Source organism: Pelophylax lessonae, assembly GCF_965119305.1.
Source record: "Pelophylax lessonae genome assembly, chromosome: 8".
Taxonomy (NCBI): Eukaryota; Metazoa; Chordata; class Amphibia; order Anura; family Ranidae; genus Pelophylax; species Pelophylax lessonae.
This window is the reverse complement of record NC_138775.1, coordinates 11183796-11204928: the sequence shown is the minus strand read 5'-3', so window position 1 is coordinate 11204928 and position 21133 is coordinate 11183796. Positions and strand designations below refer to the sequence as shown.

The 21133-nt window shown below is 45.9% G+C and overlaps 1 protein-coding gene across 1 annotated transcript in view; it reads right to left on the bottom strand.

Annotated features, from left to right (window-relative positions):
* Nucleotides 1-10735: 10735 nt before the first annotated feature.
* Nucleotides 10736-21133, bottom strand: part of LOC309562117 (uncharacterized protein) — an 80073-nt gene continuing 69675 nt past the window's right edge. The window contains exons 9-11 of the mRNA XM_082266248.1: nt 16459-17383; nt 13742-13831; nt 10736-11874 (exon numbers count right to left, since the gene is read on the bottom strand). Of these exons, the coding sequence (XP_082122374.1) occupies nt 11560-11874; nt 13742-13831; nt 16459-17383 (1330 nt within the window). The 3' untranslated portion in view covers nt 10736-11559. The remainder of the gene's footprint in view (nt 11875-13741; nt 13832-16458; nt 17384-21133) is intronic.

Genomic DNA, 21133 nt, shown 5'->3' with positions numbered 1-21133 from the left:
TCAACGCACTGTGAAGGTGTTGAACGTTTTTTTAATAATAATAATGATTGAAAAAATATATATTTTTTTTAATAATTGAAAAAAAAGAAAATAATTATTATTTTTTTTAAATAATTTAAAAAATAAATGAATAATAATCATAATAATAACCACACTCCCTGTCTGTCCACTTACCTTTAAGCAAAGGTAAGTGGACAGGGAGATGAAGCCTGCAAAAACTTCCCTCTCATCTCCTCTTGGGAAGGAGATGGACAGGCATTGAGAACAGGCAGGGGAAACAGAGCCATTAGTAACTTCTTGTCAAACTCCCGGCCACCACAAGAGGGCGCCAGTTCCCCGTTCTCTCACTGAAGAAGGCCGAAAAGCTGCAGCCTCAATTATCGGATGGCGCGGTAGTCCGTGCACTCGGTGAGTGGTTGGGGGGGCGCAAAAGGGACAGAACACCTCCTGCAGTGCACCCCAGGCGCCAGGTCGCTAATTCTAGTCGCCAATGCGACCTGGCACCCGGGGTTTGTCAAGCCCTGTGTTAATATTAATATATTATCAATATATGAATATATTATAATAATTAATATAATATAATAAAAATAATATATCCACCATCCTAAAGTCTGTTTCTGATTGTTTAGTCAGACATTCACACCAGTGGCCTGCTGGAGGTCATTTTGTAGGGCTCTGGCAGGGCTCATCCTGATCCTCTTTGCATAAAGGAGCAGATACCGGTCCTACTGATGGGTTAAGGACATTCTATGGCTCTGTCCAGCTTTTCTAAAATAACCACCTGTCTTCCTGGTATCTCCTCCGTGCTCTTGAGACTGGGCTGGGAGACACAGCAAACCTTCTGTCAATGGCACGTATTGATGTGCCATCCTGGAGGAGTTGGACTGCCTGTGCAACCTCTATAGGGTCCAGGTATGGCCTCATGTTACCAGTAGTGACACTGACCCTAGCCAAATGCAAAACTAGTGAAGAATAGTCCTAAAAGATGAGTAGGGGGAAAAAATTCAGTGTCCTCCACCTGTAAAACCATTCCTGTTTTGGAGATCAACTGTTGCCCATCTAGTGCCCCTGTTGTTAATTTCATGAACACCAAAGCAGCTGAAACTGATAAACAACCCCCTCTGCCATTTTACTGACCAAATCAATATCCCAGGAGTTTAATTGACTTGATTGCTATACTCTGATTAAAAAATTGGTCCTTTCTTTTTTTTGAACAGTGTATATATCATAGTTTGTAGACGTGATAACTTTCACACAAACCAATCAATCTACACTTATTGGGATTTTTTTTTATCAAAAACATGTAGCAGAATACGTTTTGGCCCAATTTAATGAAGACATTCTATTTTTTTCATTGGATAGGTTTTACAGCAGAAAGTAACACATATTTTTAACACCAAAAGAAAAGCTCTATTAGTCCCGGGTCACACTTGTGCGATGCGGGAAGGCTGAGAATTCGCAGCCTGTTCCCGCATCACAAAGCACCCCTGGCAATTCACACTGCCATATGCGATACGCAGAGGGTGTCAATGAAATGTTAACGACACCCCCAGTTTGATCGCATATCGCAGTGCGATCTGACAGTGCGCTCAGGATCGGATCACACAAGTGTGAACCACAGTGCGATCCGATCCTGATGCGCCTGGAAAAAAGGGTCATGTGCGTTTTTGGTGCGGATACAGTGCGAATTCAGCCATACAAAGTGTATGGCTGAATTCGCATCCGCACCTCCGATCGCATGTAATGAAGGAGCAGCGCGCTCCGAATTACATGCGGATCGGCGCACTCGCAAAAGTCTGAACCGGCCCTCAGTGTGATAAATTGTATTTGAGTATAGCGCTGCAACTGCAAGAGCTGCAATAGCCAGTTAAAGTAATGCAGTGCCGAAATGGCAAAAAATGGCCTGGTCATAAAGGGGGTAACATGTTCTGGAGCTGACGTGGTTAAAAGAGTTAGTGAATTGTTAATTTTTTTTAAAAACCAATAAAAAAAGGCTGCAGAGACGTTATTAATCCAGTTTGGTGTGTCCAGTATTCTTTGTATATTTGGAGTATATGTAATGCCACCTACCGTCCCCTGTTACATCACTTCTGCTTTGAACGCAAAACATGTCGTCACTTTGACACCTGCGATTCATGAAGTGTATCCATATTTTTGACCAAACTCTGTGTGTGTGTGTGTGTAAATATATATATAAAAATAAAGTATATCAGACGGGGTTTCTCTTTTCCCCCCTATCTTTTACCACTTGCTGACCAGCCACCAAAACATATACTGCAGGTTGGCAGATTCCCGCAAAATGATGTGCCCATATGTCGCTTTGCAGGAGCGCACGCACCCATTTGCTAGGGCAGAGGGGAAGCTGATCTTTGAATAAAATAACTGGAAGGTACCTCACTATGGAGATCTCCTTTTTTATACCCATGGGGGGAGCTATGTAAGAGGCACCGTGACCCAAGGACTCGCAGAACTTCTGCTGAAGATAAGACCGTGGCATAAACATGGCTCTCAGTCAAGTCCTTGGGTCACGGTGCCTCTTACATAGCTCCCCCCATGGGTATAAAAAAGGAGATCTCCATAGTGAGGTACCTTCCAGTTATTTTATTCAAAGATCAGCTTCCCCTCTGCCCTAGCAAATGGGTGCGTGCGCTCCTGCAAAGCGACATATGGGCACATCATTTTGCGGGAATCTGCCAACCTGCAGTATATGTTTTGGATGGCTGGTCAGCAAGTGGTAAAAGATAAGGGGGAAAAGGGAAACCCCGTCTGATATACTTTATTTTTATATATATATTTACACACACACACACACACACACAGAGTTTGGTCAAAAATATGGATACACTTCATGAATCGCAGGTGTCAAAGTGACGACATGTTTTGCGTTCAAAGCAGAAGTGATGTAACAGGGGACGGTAGGTGGTATTACATATACTCCAAATATACAAAGAATACTGGACACACCAAAGTGAATTAATAATGTCTCTGCAGCCTTTTTTTATTGGTTTTTAAAAAAATTAACAATTCACTAACTTTTTTAACTACTTCAGCTCCAGAACATGTTACCCCCTTTATACAGAAGTGCAGGCAGTCTACACACCATTCATCTGGGATCTGGCACCTTAATGCTGTGACACTGTGACAGGCGTTTTTCCCTTGAGGCCCGGTTCACACTTAGTGCCGGTTCACACTCATGCGGCTGCGGCGTTTGCATGTAATGTCGGAGCGCACTGCTCCTTCATTACATGCGATCGGCTGTGCGGTGTGAGTTTAGCCATACAAAGTGTATGGCTAAATTCGCACCACACCCGCAGTAAACACGCACAGGACCCTTTTTTGCAGCCGCATCAGGATCGGATCGCACAGCGGTTCACACTTGTGCGATCCGATCCTGTGCGAACTGTCAGATCGCACTGCGATATGCGATCAAACTGGGGGTGTCGTTAAGATTACATTGACACCCCCTGCGTATCGCATATGGCAGTGTGAACTGCCAGGGGTGCGTTTGCGATGCGGGAACAGGCTGCGAATTCGCAGCCTTCCCGCATCGCATAAGTGTGAACCGGCCTTATGCGATGCAGGAAGGCTGCGAATTCGCAGCCTGTTCCCGCATCGCAAACGCACCCCTGGCAGTTCACACTGCCATATGCGATACGCAGGGGGTGTCAATGTAATCTTAACAACACCCCCAGTTTGATCGCAGTGCGATCTTGCAGTTCGCACAGGATCGGATCGCACAAGTGTGAACCGCTGTGCGATCCGATCCTGATGCGGCTGCAAAAAAGGGTCCTGTGCGTGTTTGCTGCGGGTGCGGTGCGAATTCAGCCATACAAAGTATATGGCTAAACTCACACCGCACAGCCGATCGCATGTAAGGAAGGAGAAGTGCGCTCCGACATTACATGCAAACGCCGCAGCCGCATGAGTGTGAACCGGCACTGAATTGTACAGTGAGAACTTGGGGGGGATTGAGAGGGGAGCACTGAGTGGATGCACTGGATAAAAAATAAATTGTGAGGAATCTATGTGACTGAGCAGCACAGAGCACTTATATAAAGAAAGAAAAAAACCATACCATTTGGTTGTCATAAAATAAGAACTAGCATGATACATGAAGCAGAAGCACTGAGACTGAGCACTTTATTATTATTATTTTTTTTTATCTCATTTTTTTCAATTGCATAGCGTTTCGTTTCCCCATACATATAGACGTTTAATTTCAAGCCAGCCTGGATGGTAAGGTATTATTTAATTTATTCATTCAGAATTTCAGAATAAGGATGACAGGACTGACAGTCGGACACACAGTACTACTAGTCACTGCAGCTGCAGGGCCGACGGCGGGCTGGCTGCCTCTTGGACAGGACACTACAGGCCTTGTTTTTACAGTCATTCACCCTCAGCTCCAGACTCCAGTCCTTACCTTTCGTCTTCTTCTTCTCATCTGCTGTTCTCTGCAAGTTCTCCTCATGGTACCGAAGCCGGGAGAGAATGCAGGGGTGGGGTTACGTGACATCACGTCGTGACGTCATCGCAATCCCCGACCATGATTCGTTGAATGCAGCCTGAGGCGGAGACAGTGCAGCAGCAGCCAGAAGAAACCGTCCGATGTGAGTGTGTGCGGGGCCGGGCCTGGCTAGAGTTATGCACTATGCAGACAGTCTAGAGACACTGACACCCAGTCTACTACGCTAGCGCGTAGCGCCGCAATGTGTGGAATGTGGAGTGCGGATGCGGCCCCCGGCGACCTGGCGTGTCGCATGGTGAGGTCAGGACAGGGCTAAAAAAAAAAAAAAAAAAAGTTTGGGAAAGATGCGAGGCCCCTTTAAGTGCGAGGCCTTCGGCGGCCGCCTTACCGGCCTAATTAGAGAGCCGCCTCTGCTCTGGATAGACAGTTGGATAAGGGGTTCTATATTTAGGATGTATCCAGTCTATAAACCAGAGGCTCTGGATGGACAGTTGGATAAATGGTTCTATATTTATGATGTATCCAGTCTATAAACCAGAGGCTCTGGATAGACAGTTTGATAAGGGGTTCTATATTTATGATGTATCCAGTCTATAAACCAGAGGCTCTGGATAGACAGTTGGATAAGGGGTTCTATATTTAGGATGTATCCAGTCTATAAACCAGAGGCTCTGGATGGACAGTTGGATAAATGGTTCTATATTTAGGATGTATCTGGTCTATAAACCAGAGGCTCTGGATAGACAGTTGGATAAGGGGTTCTATATTTAGGATGTATCCAGTCTATAAACCAGAGGCTCTGGATGGACAGTTGGATAAATTGTTCTATATTTAGGATGTATCCAGTCTATAAACCAGAGGCTTTGGATGGACAGTTGGATAAATGGTTCTATATTTAGGATGTATCCAGTCTATAAACCAGAGGCTCTGCATAGACAGTTGGATAAGGGGTTCTATATTTAGGATGTATCCAGTCTATAAACCAGAGGCTCTGGATGGACAGTTGGATAAATGGTTCTATATTTATGATGTATCCAGTCTATAAACCAGAGGCTCTGGATAGACAGTTGGATAAGGGGTTCTATATTTAGGATGTATCCAGTCTATAAACCAGAGGCTCTGGATGGACAGTTGGATAAATGGTTCTATATTTAGGATGTATCCAGTCTATAAACCAGAGGCTCTGGATGGACAGTTGGATAAATGGTTCTATATTTAGGATGTATCTGGTCTATAAACCAGAGGCTCTGGATAGACAGTTGGATAAGGGGTTCTATATTTAGGATGTATCCAGTCTATAAACCAGAGGCTCTGGATGGACAGTTGGATAAATTGTTCTATATTTAGGATGTATCCAGTCTATAAACCAGAGGCTTTGGATGGACAGTTGGATAAATGGTTCTATATTTAGGATGTATCCAGTCTATAAACCAGAGGCTCTGCATAGACAGTTGGATAAGGGGTTCTATATTTAGGATGTATCCAGTCTATAAACCAGAGGCTCTGGATGGACAGTTGGATAAATGGTTCTATATTTATGATGTATCCAGTCTATAAACCAGAGGCTCTGGATAGACAGTTGGATAAATGGTTCCATATTTAGGATGTATCTGGTCTATAAACCAGAGGCTCTGGATAGACAGTTGGATAAGGGGTTCTATATTTAGGATGTATCCAGTCTATAAACCAGAGGCTCTGGATGGACAGTTGGATAAATGGTTCTATATTTAGGATGTATCCAGTCTATAAACCAGAGGCTCTGCATAGACAGTTGGATAAGGGGTTCTATATTTAGGATGTATCCAGTCTATAAACCAGAGGCTTTGGATGGACAGTTGGATAAATGGTTCTATATTTAGGATGTATCCAGTCTATAAACCAGAGGCTCTGGATAGACAGTTGGATAAGGGGTTCTATATTTAGGATGTATCCAGTCTATAAACCAGAGGCTCTGGATGGACAGTTGGATAAATGGTTCTATATTTAGGATGTATCTGGTCTATAAACCAGAGGCTCTGGATAGACAGTTTGATAAGGGGTTCTATATTTAGGATGTATCCAGTCTATAAACCAGAGGCTCTGCATAGACAGTTGGATAAGGGGTTCTATATTTAGGATGTATCCAGTCTATAAACCAGAGGCTCTGGATGGACAGTTGGATAAATGGTTCTATATTTATGATGTATCCAGTCTATAAACCAGAGGCTCTGGATAGACAGTTGGATAAGGGGTTCTATATTTAGGATGTATCCAGTCTATAAACCAGAGGCTCTGGATGGACAGTTGGATAAATGGTTCTATATTTAGGATGTATCCAGTCTATAAACCAGAGGCTCTGGATGGACAGTTGGATAAATGGTTCTATATTTAGGATGTATCTGGTCTATAAACCAGAGGCTCTGGATAGACAGTTGGATAAGGGGTTCTATATTTAGGATGTATCCAGTCTATAAACCAGAGGCTCTGGATGGACAGTTGGATAAATTGTTCTATATTTAGGATGTATCCAGTCTATAAACCAGAGGCTTTGGATGGACAGTTGGATAAATGGTTCTATATTTAGGATGTATCCAGTCTATAAACCAGAGGCTCTGCATAGACAGTTGGATAAGGGGTTCTATATTTAGGATGTATCCAGTCTATAAACCAGAGGCTCTGGATGGACAGTTGGATAAATGGTTCTATATTTATGATGTATCCAGTCTATAAACCAGAGGCTCTGGATAGACAGTTGGATAAATGGTTCCATATTTAGGATGTATCTGGTCTATAAACCAGAGGCTCTGGATAGACAGTTGGATAAGGGGTTCTATATTTAGGATGTATCCAGTCTATAAACCAGAGGCTCTGGATGGACAGTTGGATAAATGGTTCTATATTTAGGATGTATCCAGTCTATAAACCAGAGGCTCTGGATGGACAGTTGGATAAATGGTTCTATATTTAGGATGTATCTGGTCTATAAACCAGAGGCTCTGGATAGACAGTTTGATAAGGGGTTCTATATTTAGGATGTATCCAGTCTATAAACCAGAGGCTCTGCATAGACAGTTGGATAAGGGGTTCTATATTTAGGATGTATCCAGTCTATAAACCAGAGGCTCTGGATGGACAGTTGGATAAATGGTTCTATATTTATGATGTATCCAGTCTATAAACCAGAGGCTCTGGATAGACAGTTGGATAAGGGGTTCTATATTTAGGATGTATCCAGTCTATAAACCAGAGGCTCTGGATGGACAGTTGGATAAATGGTTCTATATTTAGGATGTATCCAGTCTATAAACCAGAGGCTCTGGATGGACAGTTGGATAAATGGTTCTATATTTAGGATGTATCTGGTCTATAAACCAGAGGCTCTGGATAGACAGTTGGATAAGGGGTTCTATATTTAGGATGTATCCAGTCTATAAACCAGAGGCTCTGGATGGACAGTTGGATAAATTGTTCTATATTTAGGATGTATCCAGTCTATAAACCAGAGGCTTTGGATGGACAGTTGGATAAATGGTTCTATATTTAGGATGTATCCAGTCTATAAACCAGAGGCTCTGGATGGACAGTTGGATAAATGGTTCTATATTTAGGATGTATCTGGTCTATAAACCAGAGGCTCTGGATAGACAGTTTGATAAGGGGTTCTATATTTAGGATGTATCCAGTCTATAAACCAGAGGCTCTGCATAGACAGTTGGATAAGGGGTTCTATATTTAGGATGTATCCAGTCTATAAACCAGAGGCTCTGGATGGACAGTTGGATAAATGGTTCTATATTTATGATGTATCCAGTCTATAAACCAGAGGCTCTGGATAGACAGTTGGATAAGGGGTTCTATATTTAGGATGTATCCAGTCTATAAACCAGAGGCTCTGGATGGACAGTTGGATAAATGGTTCTATATTTAGGATGTATCCAGTCTATAAACCAGAGGCTCTGGATGGACAGTTGGATAAATGGTTCTATATTTAGGATGTATCCAGTCTATAAACCAGAGGCTCTGGATGGACAGTTGGATAAATTGTTCTATATTTAGGATGTATCCAGTCTATAAACCAGAGGCTTTGGATGGACAGTTGGATAAATGGTTCTATATTTAGGATGTATCCAGTCTATAAACCAGAGGCTCTGCATAGACAGTTGGATAAGGGGTTCTATATTTAGGATGTATCCAGTCTATAAACCAGAGGCTCTGGATGGACAGTTTGATAAATGGTTCTATATTTATGATGTATCCAGTCTATAAACCAGAGGCTCTGGATAGACAGTTGGATAAATGGTTCCATATTTAGGATGTATCTGGTCTATAAACCAGAGGCTCTGGATAGACAGTTGGATAAGGGGTTCTATATTTAGGATGTATCCAGTCTATAAACCAGAGGCTCTGGATGGACAGTTGGATAAATGGTTCTATATTTAGGATGTATCCAGTCTATAAACCAGAGGCTCTGCATAGACAGTTGGATAAGGGGTTCTATATTTAGGATGTATCCAGTCTATAAACCAGAGGCTCTGGATGGACAGTTGGATAAATGGTTCTATATTTATGATGTATCCAGTCTATAAACCAGAGGCTCTGGATAGACAGTTGGATAAATGGTTCCATATTTAGGATGTATCTGGTCTATAAACCAGAGGCTCTGGATAGACAGTTGGATAAGGGGTTCTATATTTAGGATGTATCCAGTCTATAAACCAGAGGCTCTGGATGGACAGTTGGATAAATTGTTCTATATTTAGGATGTATCCAGTCTATAAACCAGAGGCTCTGGATGGACAGTTGGATAAATGGTTCTATATTTATGATGTATCCAGTCTATAAACCAGAGGCTCTGGATGGACAGTTGGATAAGGGGTTCTATATTTAGGATGTATCCAGTCTATAAACCAGAGGCTCTGCTGGATGGACAGTTGATAACTGGAATGGATACACAGTTCCACCTATAAATATGTCCCCTATTTATTTTATTTGTGATTGTGATACACACATTATGACACATTGGAACATTGAAGAAAGGAATTCTTTATTTAGAGTATTTCAGCAAAATGATTTTAGGGTCCCTTTTGACCATCTCACTGTAACATGTTTGTTTGTTGGATTCTTCGGTGTTATCATAGAATATCCCTTATAAATGAATATTGAAGGATTTTCTCCTGCAAGTAATACATGTCCTGGCTGCAGTGTACAGACGGAGGAGGACTCCCTGAAGGAGGGCAGCCAAAGTATTTCCCATCTACATATGGAATCCCAGTATACAGAGGGTACAAAACACCACCAGTCAGAATATACAACCGTTTTTATGGCAGATATTTGGAGCGTTCTTAGGTAGAGATAAATTGGAATATTTATTTTTTCCACTATTAGATTATATGATGACAGTGATCTGAGCTCTGTTGGGAGTATAAGGATCCTGAATTTAGATGGTCTGAGCCCTACAGGGAGTATAGTGATCCCGGACTGAGATGGATGGACTGTATTTGGCTCCGAGCCCAGTGAGAAGCATAGGGACCCTGGACTGGGATGGTTTGTATCTTATAGGGAGGGTAAGTTTCTTGGACTGAGATGGGTGTACTGTATGTTCCTCTGAGACCCATGGGGAGTGTAGGAGTCCTGGACTGAGATGGATGTACTTTATGTTGCTCTCGGAGCCCCATAGGGAGAATAGGGATCCTGGACTGAGATGGATGTACTATATGTTGCTCTGAGCCCTATATGGAGTATAGGGATCAAGGATTGGGATGGATGTACTGTATGTTGCTCTAAGCACCATGGGGAGTATAGGGATCCTGGATTGGGATGGGTGTACTGTATGTTGCTCCTGGGAGACCCATAAGGAATATATGGATCCTGGACCGAGATGGGTGTACTGTATATTGCTCTAAGCACCATGGGCAGTACTGTATAAGTATCCTGGACCGAGATGGGTGTACTGCACATTGCGCTGAGCACTATAGGGAGTATAGGGATCCTGGACTGAGATGGGTGTCCTGTAAGTTGCACTGAGCCCTATAGGGAGCATATGGATCTGGACTGAGATGGATGTACTTTATGTTGCTCTCTGAGCCCCATTTGAGTATAGGAATCCTGGACTAAGATGGATGTACTGTATGTTGCTCCTCGGAGCCCCATGGGGAGTATAGGGATCCTGGACTGGGATGGATGTACTTTATGTTGCTTTGAGGCCCATGTGTAGTATAGGGATCCTGGACTGAGATGGACGTATTATATGTTGCTCTGGGCCCTATAGGAATCAGGGATTGGGATAGATGTACTGTATGTTGCTCTAAGCACCATGGGGAGTATAGGGATCCTGGACTGGGATGGATGTACTTTATGTTGCTCTGAGCCCCATGTTGAGTATAAGAATCCTGGACAGAGATGGATGTACTGTATGTTGCTCCTCGGAGCCCCATGGGGAGTATAGGGATCCCTGACTGAGATGGGGGTTTTGTATGTTGCTCTAAGCCCCATGGGGAGTATAGGGATCCTGGACTGAGATGGATGTACTGTATGTTGCTCTGAGCCCCATGGGGAATACAGGGATCCTGGACTGAGAGGGATGTACTGTATGTTGCTTGGGGCCCCATAGGGAGTATAGGGATCCTGAACTGAGATGGATGTACTGTATGTTGCTTGGGGCCCTATAGGGAGTATAGGGATCCTGGACTGAGATGGATGTATTGTATGTTGCTTGGGGCCCTATAGGGAGTATGGGGATCCTGGACTGGGATGGATGTACTGTATGTTGCTCTGAGCCCCATGGGGAATACAGGGATCCTGGACTGAGAGGGATGTACTGTATGTTGCTTGGGGCCCTATAGGGAGTATAGGGATCCTGGACTGAGATGGGTGTACTGTATGTTGCTAGGGGCCCCATAGGGAGTATAGGGATCCTGGACTGAGATGGATGTACTTTATGTTGCTCCTCAGAGCCCCATGCGGACTATAGTGTTCCTGGACTGGGATGGATGAGCTTTCACTTTGTTCTGCTGGGTTTTGCTCAGAAATGTCTCCCTCATTGGTTGCAGACAGATTAGTGAGTTCTCCTCTCTTCTTTTATACGCACGAAGTGGACCGTAGCCCGACCTCAGTCAGCCAGTTAGAATGGAGCAGTCTGGTCCCTTCCATCCGGGGTAACAGCGACACCGAAAATAGACAGCCATGTACACCACGTCCATCTTGGAGGCCTCTCCGGAGACCAGGAAGCCTCTGCCCTCAGGGTTCCTCCTAATACTGAAGCTGTTGGGGTTCAGGTGGAGGTGGCAGTTAGAGGTGGAGTCCTTACGCACGCAGCGTCCGTTTCCTGCGCACAGCGCCTGGCTACACAGGGTGGCGCCACTCGTCACATTGACCACATACCTCCCCAGCGTAGAGTCTATGTATGACTTCACCGCCAGACACGCCTCCTGCGACAGAACAGAGCCCAATCAGCGTGAAGAACAAACATTTTACAAGACATCAATTTTCCAAGAGATTATCAGAAGAACATTAATTCATAATTCATTTATGGCCGATACCTTCCAACACGCACTTCCTAGATTCCTCTATTCCTGTTCTCCCTCTCTCATCACAGCCCCCCCCCCCCCATATCACTGCTCCCCCTCCCACATCACAGCCCCCCCCCCCCATATCACTGCTCCCCCCTCTCACATCACAACCCCCCATATCACTGCTCCCCCCTCTCACATCACAACCCCCCCCATATCACTGCTCCCCCCTATCACATCACCGCCCCCCCCCCATATCACTGCTCCCCCCTCTCACATCACAACCCCCCATATCACTGCTCCCCCCTCTCACATCACAACCCCCCATATCACTGCTCCCCCCTCTCACATCACAGCTCTCCATATCACTGCTCCCCCCTCTCACATCACAGCTCTCCATATCACTGCTCCCCCCTCTCACATCACTCCCCCCTGATATCACTGCTCCCCCCTCTCACATCACAACCCCCCTTATCACTGCTCTCCCTCTTACATCACAGCCCCCCCATATCACTGTTCCTTCCTCTCACATCACAGCCCCCCCATATCACTGCTTCCCCTTCCACACCACAGCCCTCCATATCACTGCTCCCCCCTCTCACATCACAGCTCCCTCCTCTCACATCACAACCCCCCCAATCACTGCTCCCCCCTCTCACATCACAGCCCCCCCCCCCAATCACTGCTCCCCCCTCTCACATCACAGCCCTTCATATCACTGCTCCCTCCTCTCACATCACAGCCCCCCCCCAATCACTGCTCCCCCTCCCACACCACAGCCTCCCCTATCACTGCTCCCCCCTCTCACATCACAACCCCCCCAATCACTGCTCCCCCTCTCACATCACAGCCCCCCCTATCACTGCTCCCCCCTCTCACATCACAACCCTCCCAATCACTGCTCCCCCCTCTCACATCACAGCCCTTCATATCACTGCTCCCCCCCTCACATCACAGCCCCCCCAATCACTACTCCCCCTCTCACATCATAGTCCTTCATATCACTGCTCCCCCTCCCACATCACAACCCCCCCAATCACTGTTCCCTCCTCTCACATCACAGCCCCCCCCCCATATAACGGCTCTCCCTCTTACATCACAGCCCCCCTATCACTGCTCCCTCCTGTCACATCACAGCCCCCCATATCACTGATTTATGAAGAGTGATCCATAGTGGATCACTTTTCAGAGGGCATCTGATGGGTAACTGGGAAGTGTTATGTCGCCTTCACACCACCTGTTTAAACCTTTTAAATCCCACACCTCACCTGTGTGCATTGCACTTGGTTGGGATACAGCCCTATTCACTTGCATAGAATGCGTTCTGAGGACGGTACTGCCTGCTGAATATCACAATGAATATTATACAATCCCATTCAGCTGCCTTTGCAACTTAAGGAGGGGTGGTAAAAATATGGCTCAACCGCCTGTCTTTACCACCCCTCTAACAGTTGAATGTACCTGTTTTGTCCTCAGCAGAGCGCCCCTTTATGTCTCATGAATGATATTCTATAAGGTATTTATATATGACCCCCATCATTTAGACCTTCAGTGACCCCAGTGGTGTGATGGGGGTAGCAAAGGTGACCCTTGACCCCAACTAGGGCAAGATCCGACCCCGATCAGGAATTCCCATTTTGACTCATAGCTGTGTGTATGGTGGGAGTGTTATTAAAGGGGACCTGTCATTATACGAGACACCTGTTTGAGGAGGCTCTAAGTGGCGACCGTGCTCCATCGCAGTCTAAAGCTCCGCCCCCTCAGTGAACTCTTTCATTATGGTTACCTTGTTGCGTCTGTAGTCATTGTTTCCCCACAGGACGACACCCGCGGTTCCCAGTGCTGCGCTCTGTCCGATCGTCTGGATTAGATCCTCCTGTGGAATACAGAATAGTCAGAAATTGTGTGATATAAATGCACAGAGGCATCAGATAAATGGCAGAGCTTTTTTGCTTACCACATATTACAACCTGATTGTGCAATCTCCTTAAAGTTGGCCATACACTTTACAATCTGTAAGTGGGGGTGCCGGGGAACCAAGTAAGGTAGGCAGTGTGACGGGGCGGGAGTCACTTTGGTTGGGGGGGGGGGCCATGGAATCCAGCTTACCTTAGGGAGGTTGAGAAATCCCTCTCTAAGCCCCCTAGGCCCCTCTTATGTGTAAGTCACCCTGTGTCTATTAGGGGCACAGGGTGACCAAGAAAATGATGGACTTAATGGACACTAAGAATATGGTTTGGATTATTCAAATGGGACAGTAATATTTGTCAACAATATATCTCAAGGAATATATGAAGACTCTGGGACTCTAAGCCTAGGATCCATGTTAACCGCTTGCCGATCGCCCGCCGCAGTTGTATGGCGGAAGTCTGGCGCTCCCAGGCAAAGTGCCGTACATGTACGCTCGTCGGCTGGGGAGTCAGTGCGTGTGACCGGCGCCTCCGATGGCCTCCGGCCACTCGCGGTCTCCTGCAGCTGAGAGAGAAGGACAGACGGCTGATGTAAACACAGCCGTCTGTCATTCTCACTAAAGTAATCACAGAGGCGATGCGATCCTGCTATGTAGGATCGCATGTCTCTGTGATTACATCACAAGCCATGCCCCCCGACAGTTAGAATCCCACCCCTAGGGACACACTTAACCACTTGATCACCAGTAAAGTTAACCCCTTCCCTGCCAGTGTCATTTTTACAGTAACAGTGCATATGTATAGCACTGATTACCGTAGTAATGTCACTGGTACTCCCAAAAGTGTCAAAAATGTGAGTCAGGGGTCAAATCTGTCCGCCGCAATGTCGCAGTCCCGCAAAAAAAAAAAAAATCGCAGCTCGCCGCCATTACGCCATTACTAGTAAAAAAAAAAAACAATAAAAATTACATAAATCTTTCCCGTTGTTAGTAAACCCAATAACTTTTGCACAAACCAATCAAAATACGCTTATTAACAAAAAATATGTAGCAGAAAACAAATTGTCCTAAAATGTTAAAAAATTTTGATTTTTACATTTTTTTTGAAAATTTCATATAAAAAAAATGTGAAAAATATTATTTTTTCAAAATCGTCGCTATATTTTTGTTTATAGCGCAAAAAATAAAAATCGCACAGGTGATCAAATACTACCAAAAGTAAGCTCTGTTTGTGGGAAAAAAAGGACGTCGATTTTGTTTGGGTACAGCGTCGTACGACCGCGCAATTGTCCGTTAAAATCACGCAGTGCCGAATCGTGAAATAGGGCCTGGTCTTTGAGCAGCCAAATCTTCCGGGGCTAAAGTGGTTAAAGGCATAGCTGCCTATTGCCAATAAGAGACTGCTTCACACAGTCAGGCCACTTTCACACTAGTGCGACTTGTCCCACGATTTTGGACCGCAAAATCGCATGACAAGTCGTTTTCCATTATTTTCAATGAGCCCCATTTATATCAGTTCAACTTGAAGTCGCACCGACTTCAAAGTAGTCCCTGCACTACTTTGGCACAATTTTGAGGCCAAAGACATTCAAGCCCAGTCAAAATTGCGGCAAAAGTTGCTGTAAATCGCGCGACTTTGAAGTTGCACAAGTGTGAAAGGGGCCTTAAACTCATAGCAGATGCTAATATCATATGTTCAACCACCTGTCTTCCACACATTGTTGATTAGGCTGATTTAGTCCCCGTTCACACTGGGGCGACCTGTGAGGCGACCTGGTCGCCTCACAGGTCGCCGTAGGTCGCCTTCCATAGGGAAGCTGTGGACCCGTTCTAATAGGAGCGACACAAGTCGCTCCGACTTAGAAAAAGGGTCCGGAGCTTCTTTAGGGGCGACCCGGAGCGACCGTCATAGACTTCAATGTTATGAAGTCCGTGCCGGCCGCTCTGAGGTCGCGGCGCGCTGCTCGAACCGCGACCTCGGAGGTCGCCCCGGGAAGTCGGATCGCCCCAATGTGAACGGGGCCTTACTCACCTATTGTCTACTGTGGGTTCTGTGTTTATACTTAGGATAATGTGTAATGTATTTTGTTTTAGCCTTGTTGCAGTGCTGAGTTAATTAACATGTTTATTATAACATTGTCTAGATGTGGATTCCCATTCACCTATTGTTTCTGTCCAGATAGCTAGGTAATTAATTCAGGTTATTTATATTTCTGTACACAATTTCATCGGCATAGCATAATGTAATCAGGCACCTGACCTGGTGGGGTAATCTGATCAGGAGGGGGTTGTCCTTCTGTGTGGGGTATATATTCGGTGTTAGTTTGTTCAATAAAAGTTCCAGATCTTATACAAGCTGAGTTCCGGGTAGTTTTGTATGGGGCGCTGTAATATCTGATATCTATGTTCAACACTGTTGGAAGCGGTAATCTGACGGAAGCACACAAGCGCATTGTGGAGTCGCGGTTCTGTTACCAGTTGTATGGGGCCCTATTATTTTAACGGTAGACTTGCAGACAATAATCTGGAGGAGATTTTCAGGTGAAAGGTTCTCCCTTGTATTAGCTCCTGGTTATGATGTATCTGCCACTTACCTGGGTCAGGAAGTCCATACTGTAGGTGTACACAATCCGGGCATAGGGAAATACGGGAAGCTCGCCCTCTACTGACTGCCCAGATACTCTGAAGGCCTCTTCCAGTCTGTGTTTCACAAACTGATGGACATACCCGGAGTCCTTCAACATCTGTTCTAGGTAGATGTCCGGATAGAGCGCCTGGCTGGACCTCCACATCCATTTCAGAAGGTCGTTCCTGGCCACCTCCAGCGTCGGGCATTCTCCCGTGTAATTGTGGGGAGCTTTTTTGTAGTTGTAGTTGTAGCAGCTAGGAAAGCCGTAGAGGCCCCACAGCCCACCGGGCCTTAGTTTACGGCTTAAGTCTAATGTAGACGTTATAAACTTTTCAGCAGCCTCCTCAAACTCTCTTTGGGCCTCCAGCAGTACCCTCTCCACAGGCCATTCTGGATGTCTATTCTGCACCAGTTGCTGAGAACGTTCTTTATAGATATTCATTTTATCCCAGTTCCGATCCCACAAAGGTCTCCAATCCTCCCAGTCTATGACAGCCGCCCCCTTGAAGTCCAGGGATGGGATAGTGGTCATCAGGTTTTTGTAGGTTAGGTTAAGGTGGTCACTAAGGCTGACATTCTGCGGTAAGCCGCCATTGATCGGACTGCCATCCAGGTCGTAATAGGGGTACAGCCCAAGCTGACTTCGGTAGAAGATCACCATCTCACTGCCTGCGAAGGACTGGTTCTCATTGACCACAATGTCAAAGGGATCCAATTCCAGGTCCACCCCATACTTCTCCCAGCACTGGCTGGTTGGGGCGTTCCAGATGGTGACAAAAGGACGCCCGGGAAGAAGAACCCCGGGACTGGCATTGGTGGAAACCAAACCAATTACAAGGTGATGGATCGCCAGAAGAAGAAGTAAGTAAGACATTGGTCCTCTGGGAAATATTTATAACCTACCAAAAAAAAACAGAAACCATTATCAGGATCAAATTACTGAACATCTTCAGCCTATGGTCAATGACCACTTCTAGTTAGCAATTCAGTAATTGTACAACGCTCCATGTATAAATCTCAAACATGTCACAATTTACTGCAACAGGATCATTGCTCCACCTTTTATCATTAAAATGGCTTCCTTGAGCTCCAGTCGGTAACTTTGCCTAGGATGAGGTAAGGACACCAGCCAGTGATGTTGCCTAACCTGAGGTGAGGTTACCAGTTAGTGACGTTGCCTAGGCTGAGGTGAGGTCACCTGTCTGTGATGTTGCCTTGACTGAGCTGAAGTCACCAGTAAGTGACATTGCCTAGGCTGAGGTGAGTTCACTACTCAGTGACTTTGCCTAGGCAGAGGTGAGGACACCAGTCAGTAACGTTGCCTAGGATGAGGTGAGGTCACCAGTCTGTGACGTTGCCTAGGCTGGGGTGAGATCACCAGTAAATTACTTTGCCTAGGCGGAGGTTAGGTCACCAGTCAGTGACCTTGCCTAGGCTGAGGTGAAGTCACAAGTCAGTGATGTTGCCTAGGCTGAGGTGAGGTTGGGTGAGGTTGCCAGTCAGTGATGTTGCCTAGGCTGAGGAGAGATCACCAGTGACTTTGCCTAGGCTGAGACGAGGTCACCAGTCAGTGACTTTGCCTAGGCTGAGGTGAAGTCAACAGTAAGTGATGTTGCCTAGGCTGAGATGAGGTTGCCAGTCAGTGATGTTGCCTAGGCTGAGATGAGGTTGCCAGTCAGTGATGTTGCCTAGGCTGTGGTGAGGTCCCCAGTCAATGACGTTACCTAGGCTGAGGTGAAGTCACCAGTCAGTGATGTTACCTAGGCTGAGGTGAGATCACCAGTGAGTGACTTTGCCTAGGCTGAGATGATGTCACCAGTCTGATGCAGGCAAGAGGAAGCATTTCCTCAATCTCCAATCCCCCAGTGATGAGACTGCAACACCGTAACAAGTCACAAGGTTAGAAACTACACCAGGGGCTGATCTGTGCCAAACATTAGTGAATACAACCAAGAATTGCACAGACACCAGGATTTCCATGATTGTGTGCTCTCTGCGTATTGTGCTGCAGAAGAGGGAGTTGCTGTAAATAATTAAAGTGTATCTGAAAGCAAAACACGTTTTCAGGTTTTGGATGGAGTAGGGAATGGCTGGGATCCCTTCATCCTATCTGTGTCCTATTGGAGAGATTTTCCATTCCTTTCCTGTTCTCGGGTGGGGAGTGCAGCGAGAGGTACAAACTCTACACAACTTTTCCAGCTCCGACAACTTCTGACTTCGGAGCCCCGGGGTCTCCTTTCTGGACACTGAGAGCCAACCCATAGAACACTGAGATTACTCAGGTGGTGGTGATGGAATCAGATCCCTAATTCAGAAATCAGAAAAAGGAATCTGAAACAATGTGACTTCTACCAAATCCAGGGGAGGGGAGGGGAGGAGAGGGGAGAAGAGGAGAGGATAGGGAGAGGAGATAGGGTGAAGAGAGGAAAGGTAGATGAGAGGAGTGGAGAGGAGAGGAGAGGGGAGGGGAGGGGAGAGGAGAGGAGAGGAGGGGAGGGGAGGGGAGGGGAGGGGAGGGGAGGGGAGGGGAGGGGAGAAGAGAGGAAAGGTAGATGAGAGGAGAGGAGAGAAGAGGAGAGGAGAGGAGAGGAGAGGAGAGGAGAGGAGAGGGGAGGGGAGGGGAGAGGGAGAGGGTGAGGAGAGGTAGATGAGAGGGGAGGGGAGGAGAATGGAGGAGAGAGAAGAGAAGAGAGAAGAGAAGAGAAGAGAAGAGAAGGGAAGGGAAGGGAAGGGGAGGGGAGGGGAGGGGGAGGGGGAGAGGGAGAGGAGGAGAGAGAAGAGAAGAGGAGAGGAGAGGATAGGAGAAGGGAAGGAAGTAGAGGGAAGGGGAGGGAAGGGGAAAGGAGAGGAGAAGGGAGGAGAGAGAAGAGAAGATAAGGGAAGGGAAGGGGAGGGGGAGGGGAGAGGGAGAGGAGGAGAATGGAGAAGAGAGAAGAGAAGAGGAGAGGTGAGGAGAGGAGAGGAGAAGGGAGTAGAGGGAAGGGGAGGGGAGGGGAGGAGAAGGGAAGGGAAGGGAAGAGAAGGGGAGGGGAGGGGAGAGGAAAGGAGAGGGGAAAGAAGAGGAGAGGAGAGGAGAAGGGAGTAGAGGGAAGGGAAGGGAAGGGGAGGGAAGGGAAGGGAAGGGAAGGGAAGGGAAGGGAAGGGGAGGGGAGGGGAGGGGAGGGGAGGGGAGAGAGAGGGGAAAGAAGAGGAGAGGAGAGATTACTAAAATAAAAGCATGCAAAATCTGGTGCAGCTGTGCATGGTAACCAATCAGCTTCTAACTTTAACTCTAAAAGCATTTAGACTCTGACAATACAACCTGGAAGCTGATTGGTTTATGTGCAGAGCTGCATCAGATTTTGCACTCTCTAGTTTTAGTAAATCTCCCCCAATATTATCTCTTAATATGAATTTATTGTAGCTTTTAAAAAAATTAAATACTGTCCAATTCTCTGGTGAGTCTTCCGTCCATATGTTGGTGCCACTGCTGGTCTCACCTATGCAGCTGCAATTCACGACATGGATGGACAACGTTATGCACATGGGACATTTTATTTGGTTTAGGAACACTGCAGTGAAGATTATAACAAAGAAGTCTCACTTTAAGCGCTGCAATTTACATACGTACTTTCTGTCCCGAAGGTGCAAGAGGAAGTGAGAAGAAAGCGAGGCAACTCCCTTCAAACAGTTGTCCCTTCACTTCTTTTTTTAGGTAGAGTTTGAAGTTTTTTATTCACTTTCAGACTTAGTGACACGAGTGACCCAAGAACAAATAGAGAGGATGAATCTACCTAGTGGGGACACAGCAATGAAACCCTGATAGAGGTTCTAATCCCTCTCCACTCTATCCAAAACTAAAAGGTGTATATAAAGTTTTGACAGCCTATTATTCTACTACTAATAATATGAATAAATAACAACAATAACAATAATAAAAAATAACATCAAAATAATAATAATAACAATAATAATAATGATGATGTGGATGTGGATGATGATGATGATGATGATGAAGTGTTAGACATGATACTCTGACCTTTTACTGATAAGTAATCAGATTGCAGATTGGATATTGGGGTCAGTCTGGTCCCGATCAGGACAAAGTTTTGGAAGTTTCATCGCCTCCGTTCATTGGGAGTTGTGTCGCCTCTGTTCTTCCATAGGATGCGGCGGGCACTGCGCAGGAGGATTCTGTCCCAGGGATTGGGCAGGATGTTTTCTGTACATTGTTTTCTCTCCTTCTCCTCTGCCGGCTGTTCCCTCTTCCTTCTCTCTGTCCCGTCAGTTCCTGTTATTTCCCCTCCCAGTCACTGACACCATAACAGCAGACCAACCGCCCGCAGCACAGTCACCCATTACACTTCATGCATGTTTATTAGTTTAACTTTTGCAAGAGAAAAAAAGAGAGAGGAGAGAAGAAAAGTGAGAAGAGGAGAGGAGAGAAAAGGAGAGGAGAGAGAGAAGTAAGTAGAGAAGAGAGAAAAAGAGAGGAGAGAAGAGAAGTGAAAAGAAGAGAAGAGAAGAAGAGGAGAGCAGAGGAGAAAGAAAAGGAGAAAAGTGAGGGGAGCGGAGGAGAGGAGAGTAGAGGAGAGAAGCGGTAAAGGAGAGGAGAATAGAAGAGGTAAAGGAGAGGAGAAGAGAAGAGGTAAACGAGAGGA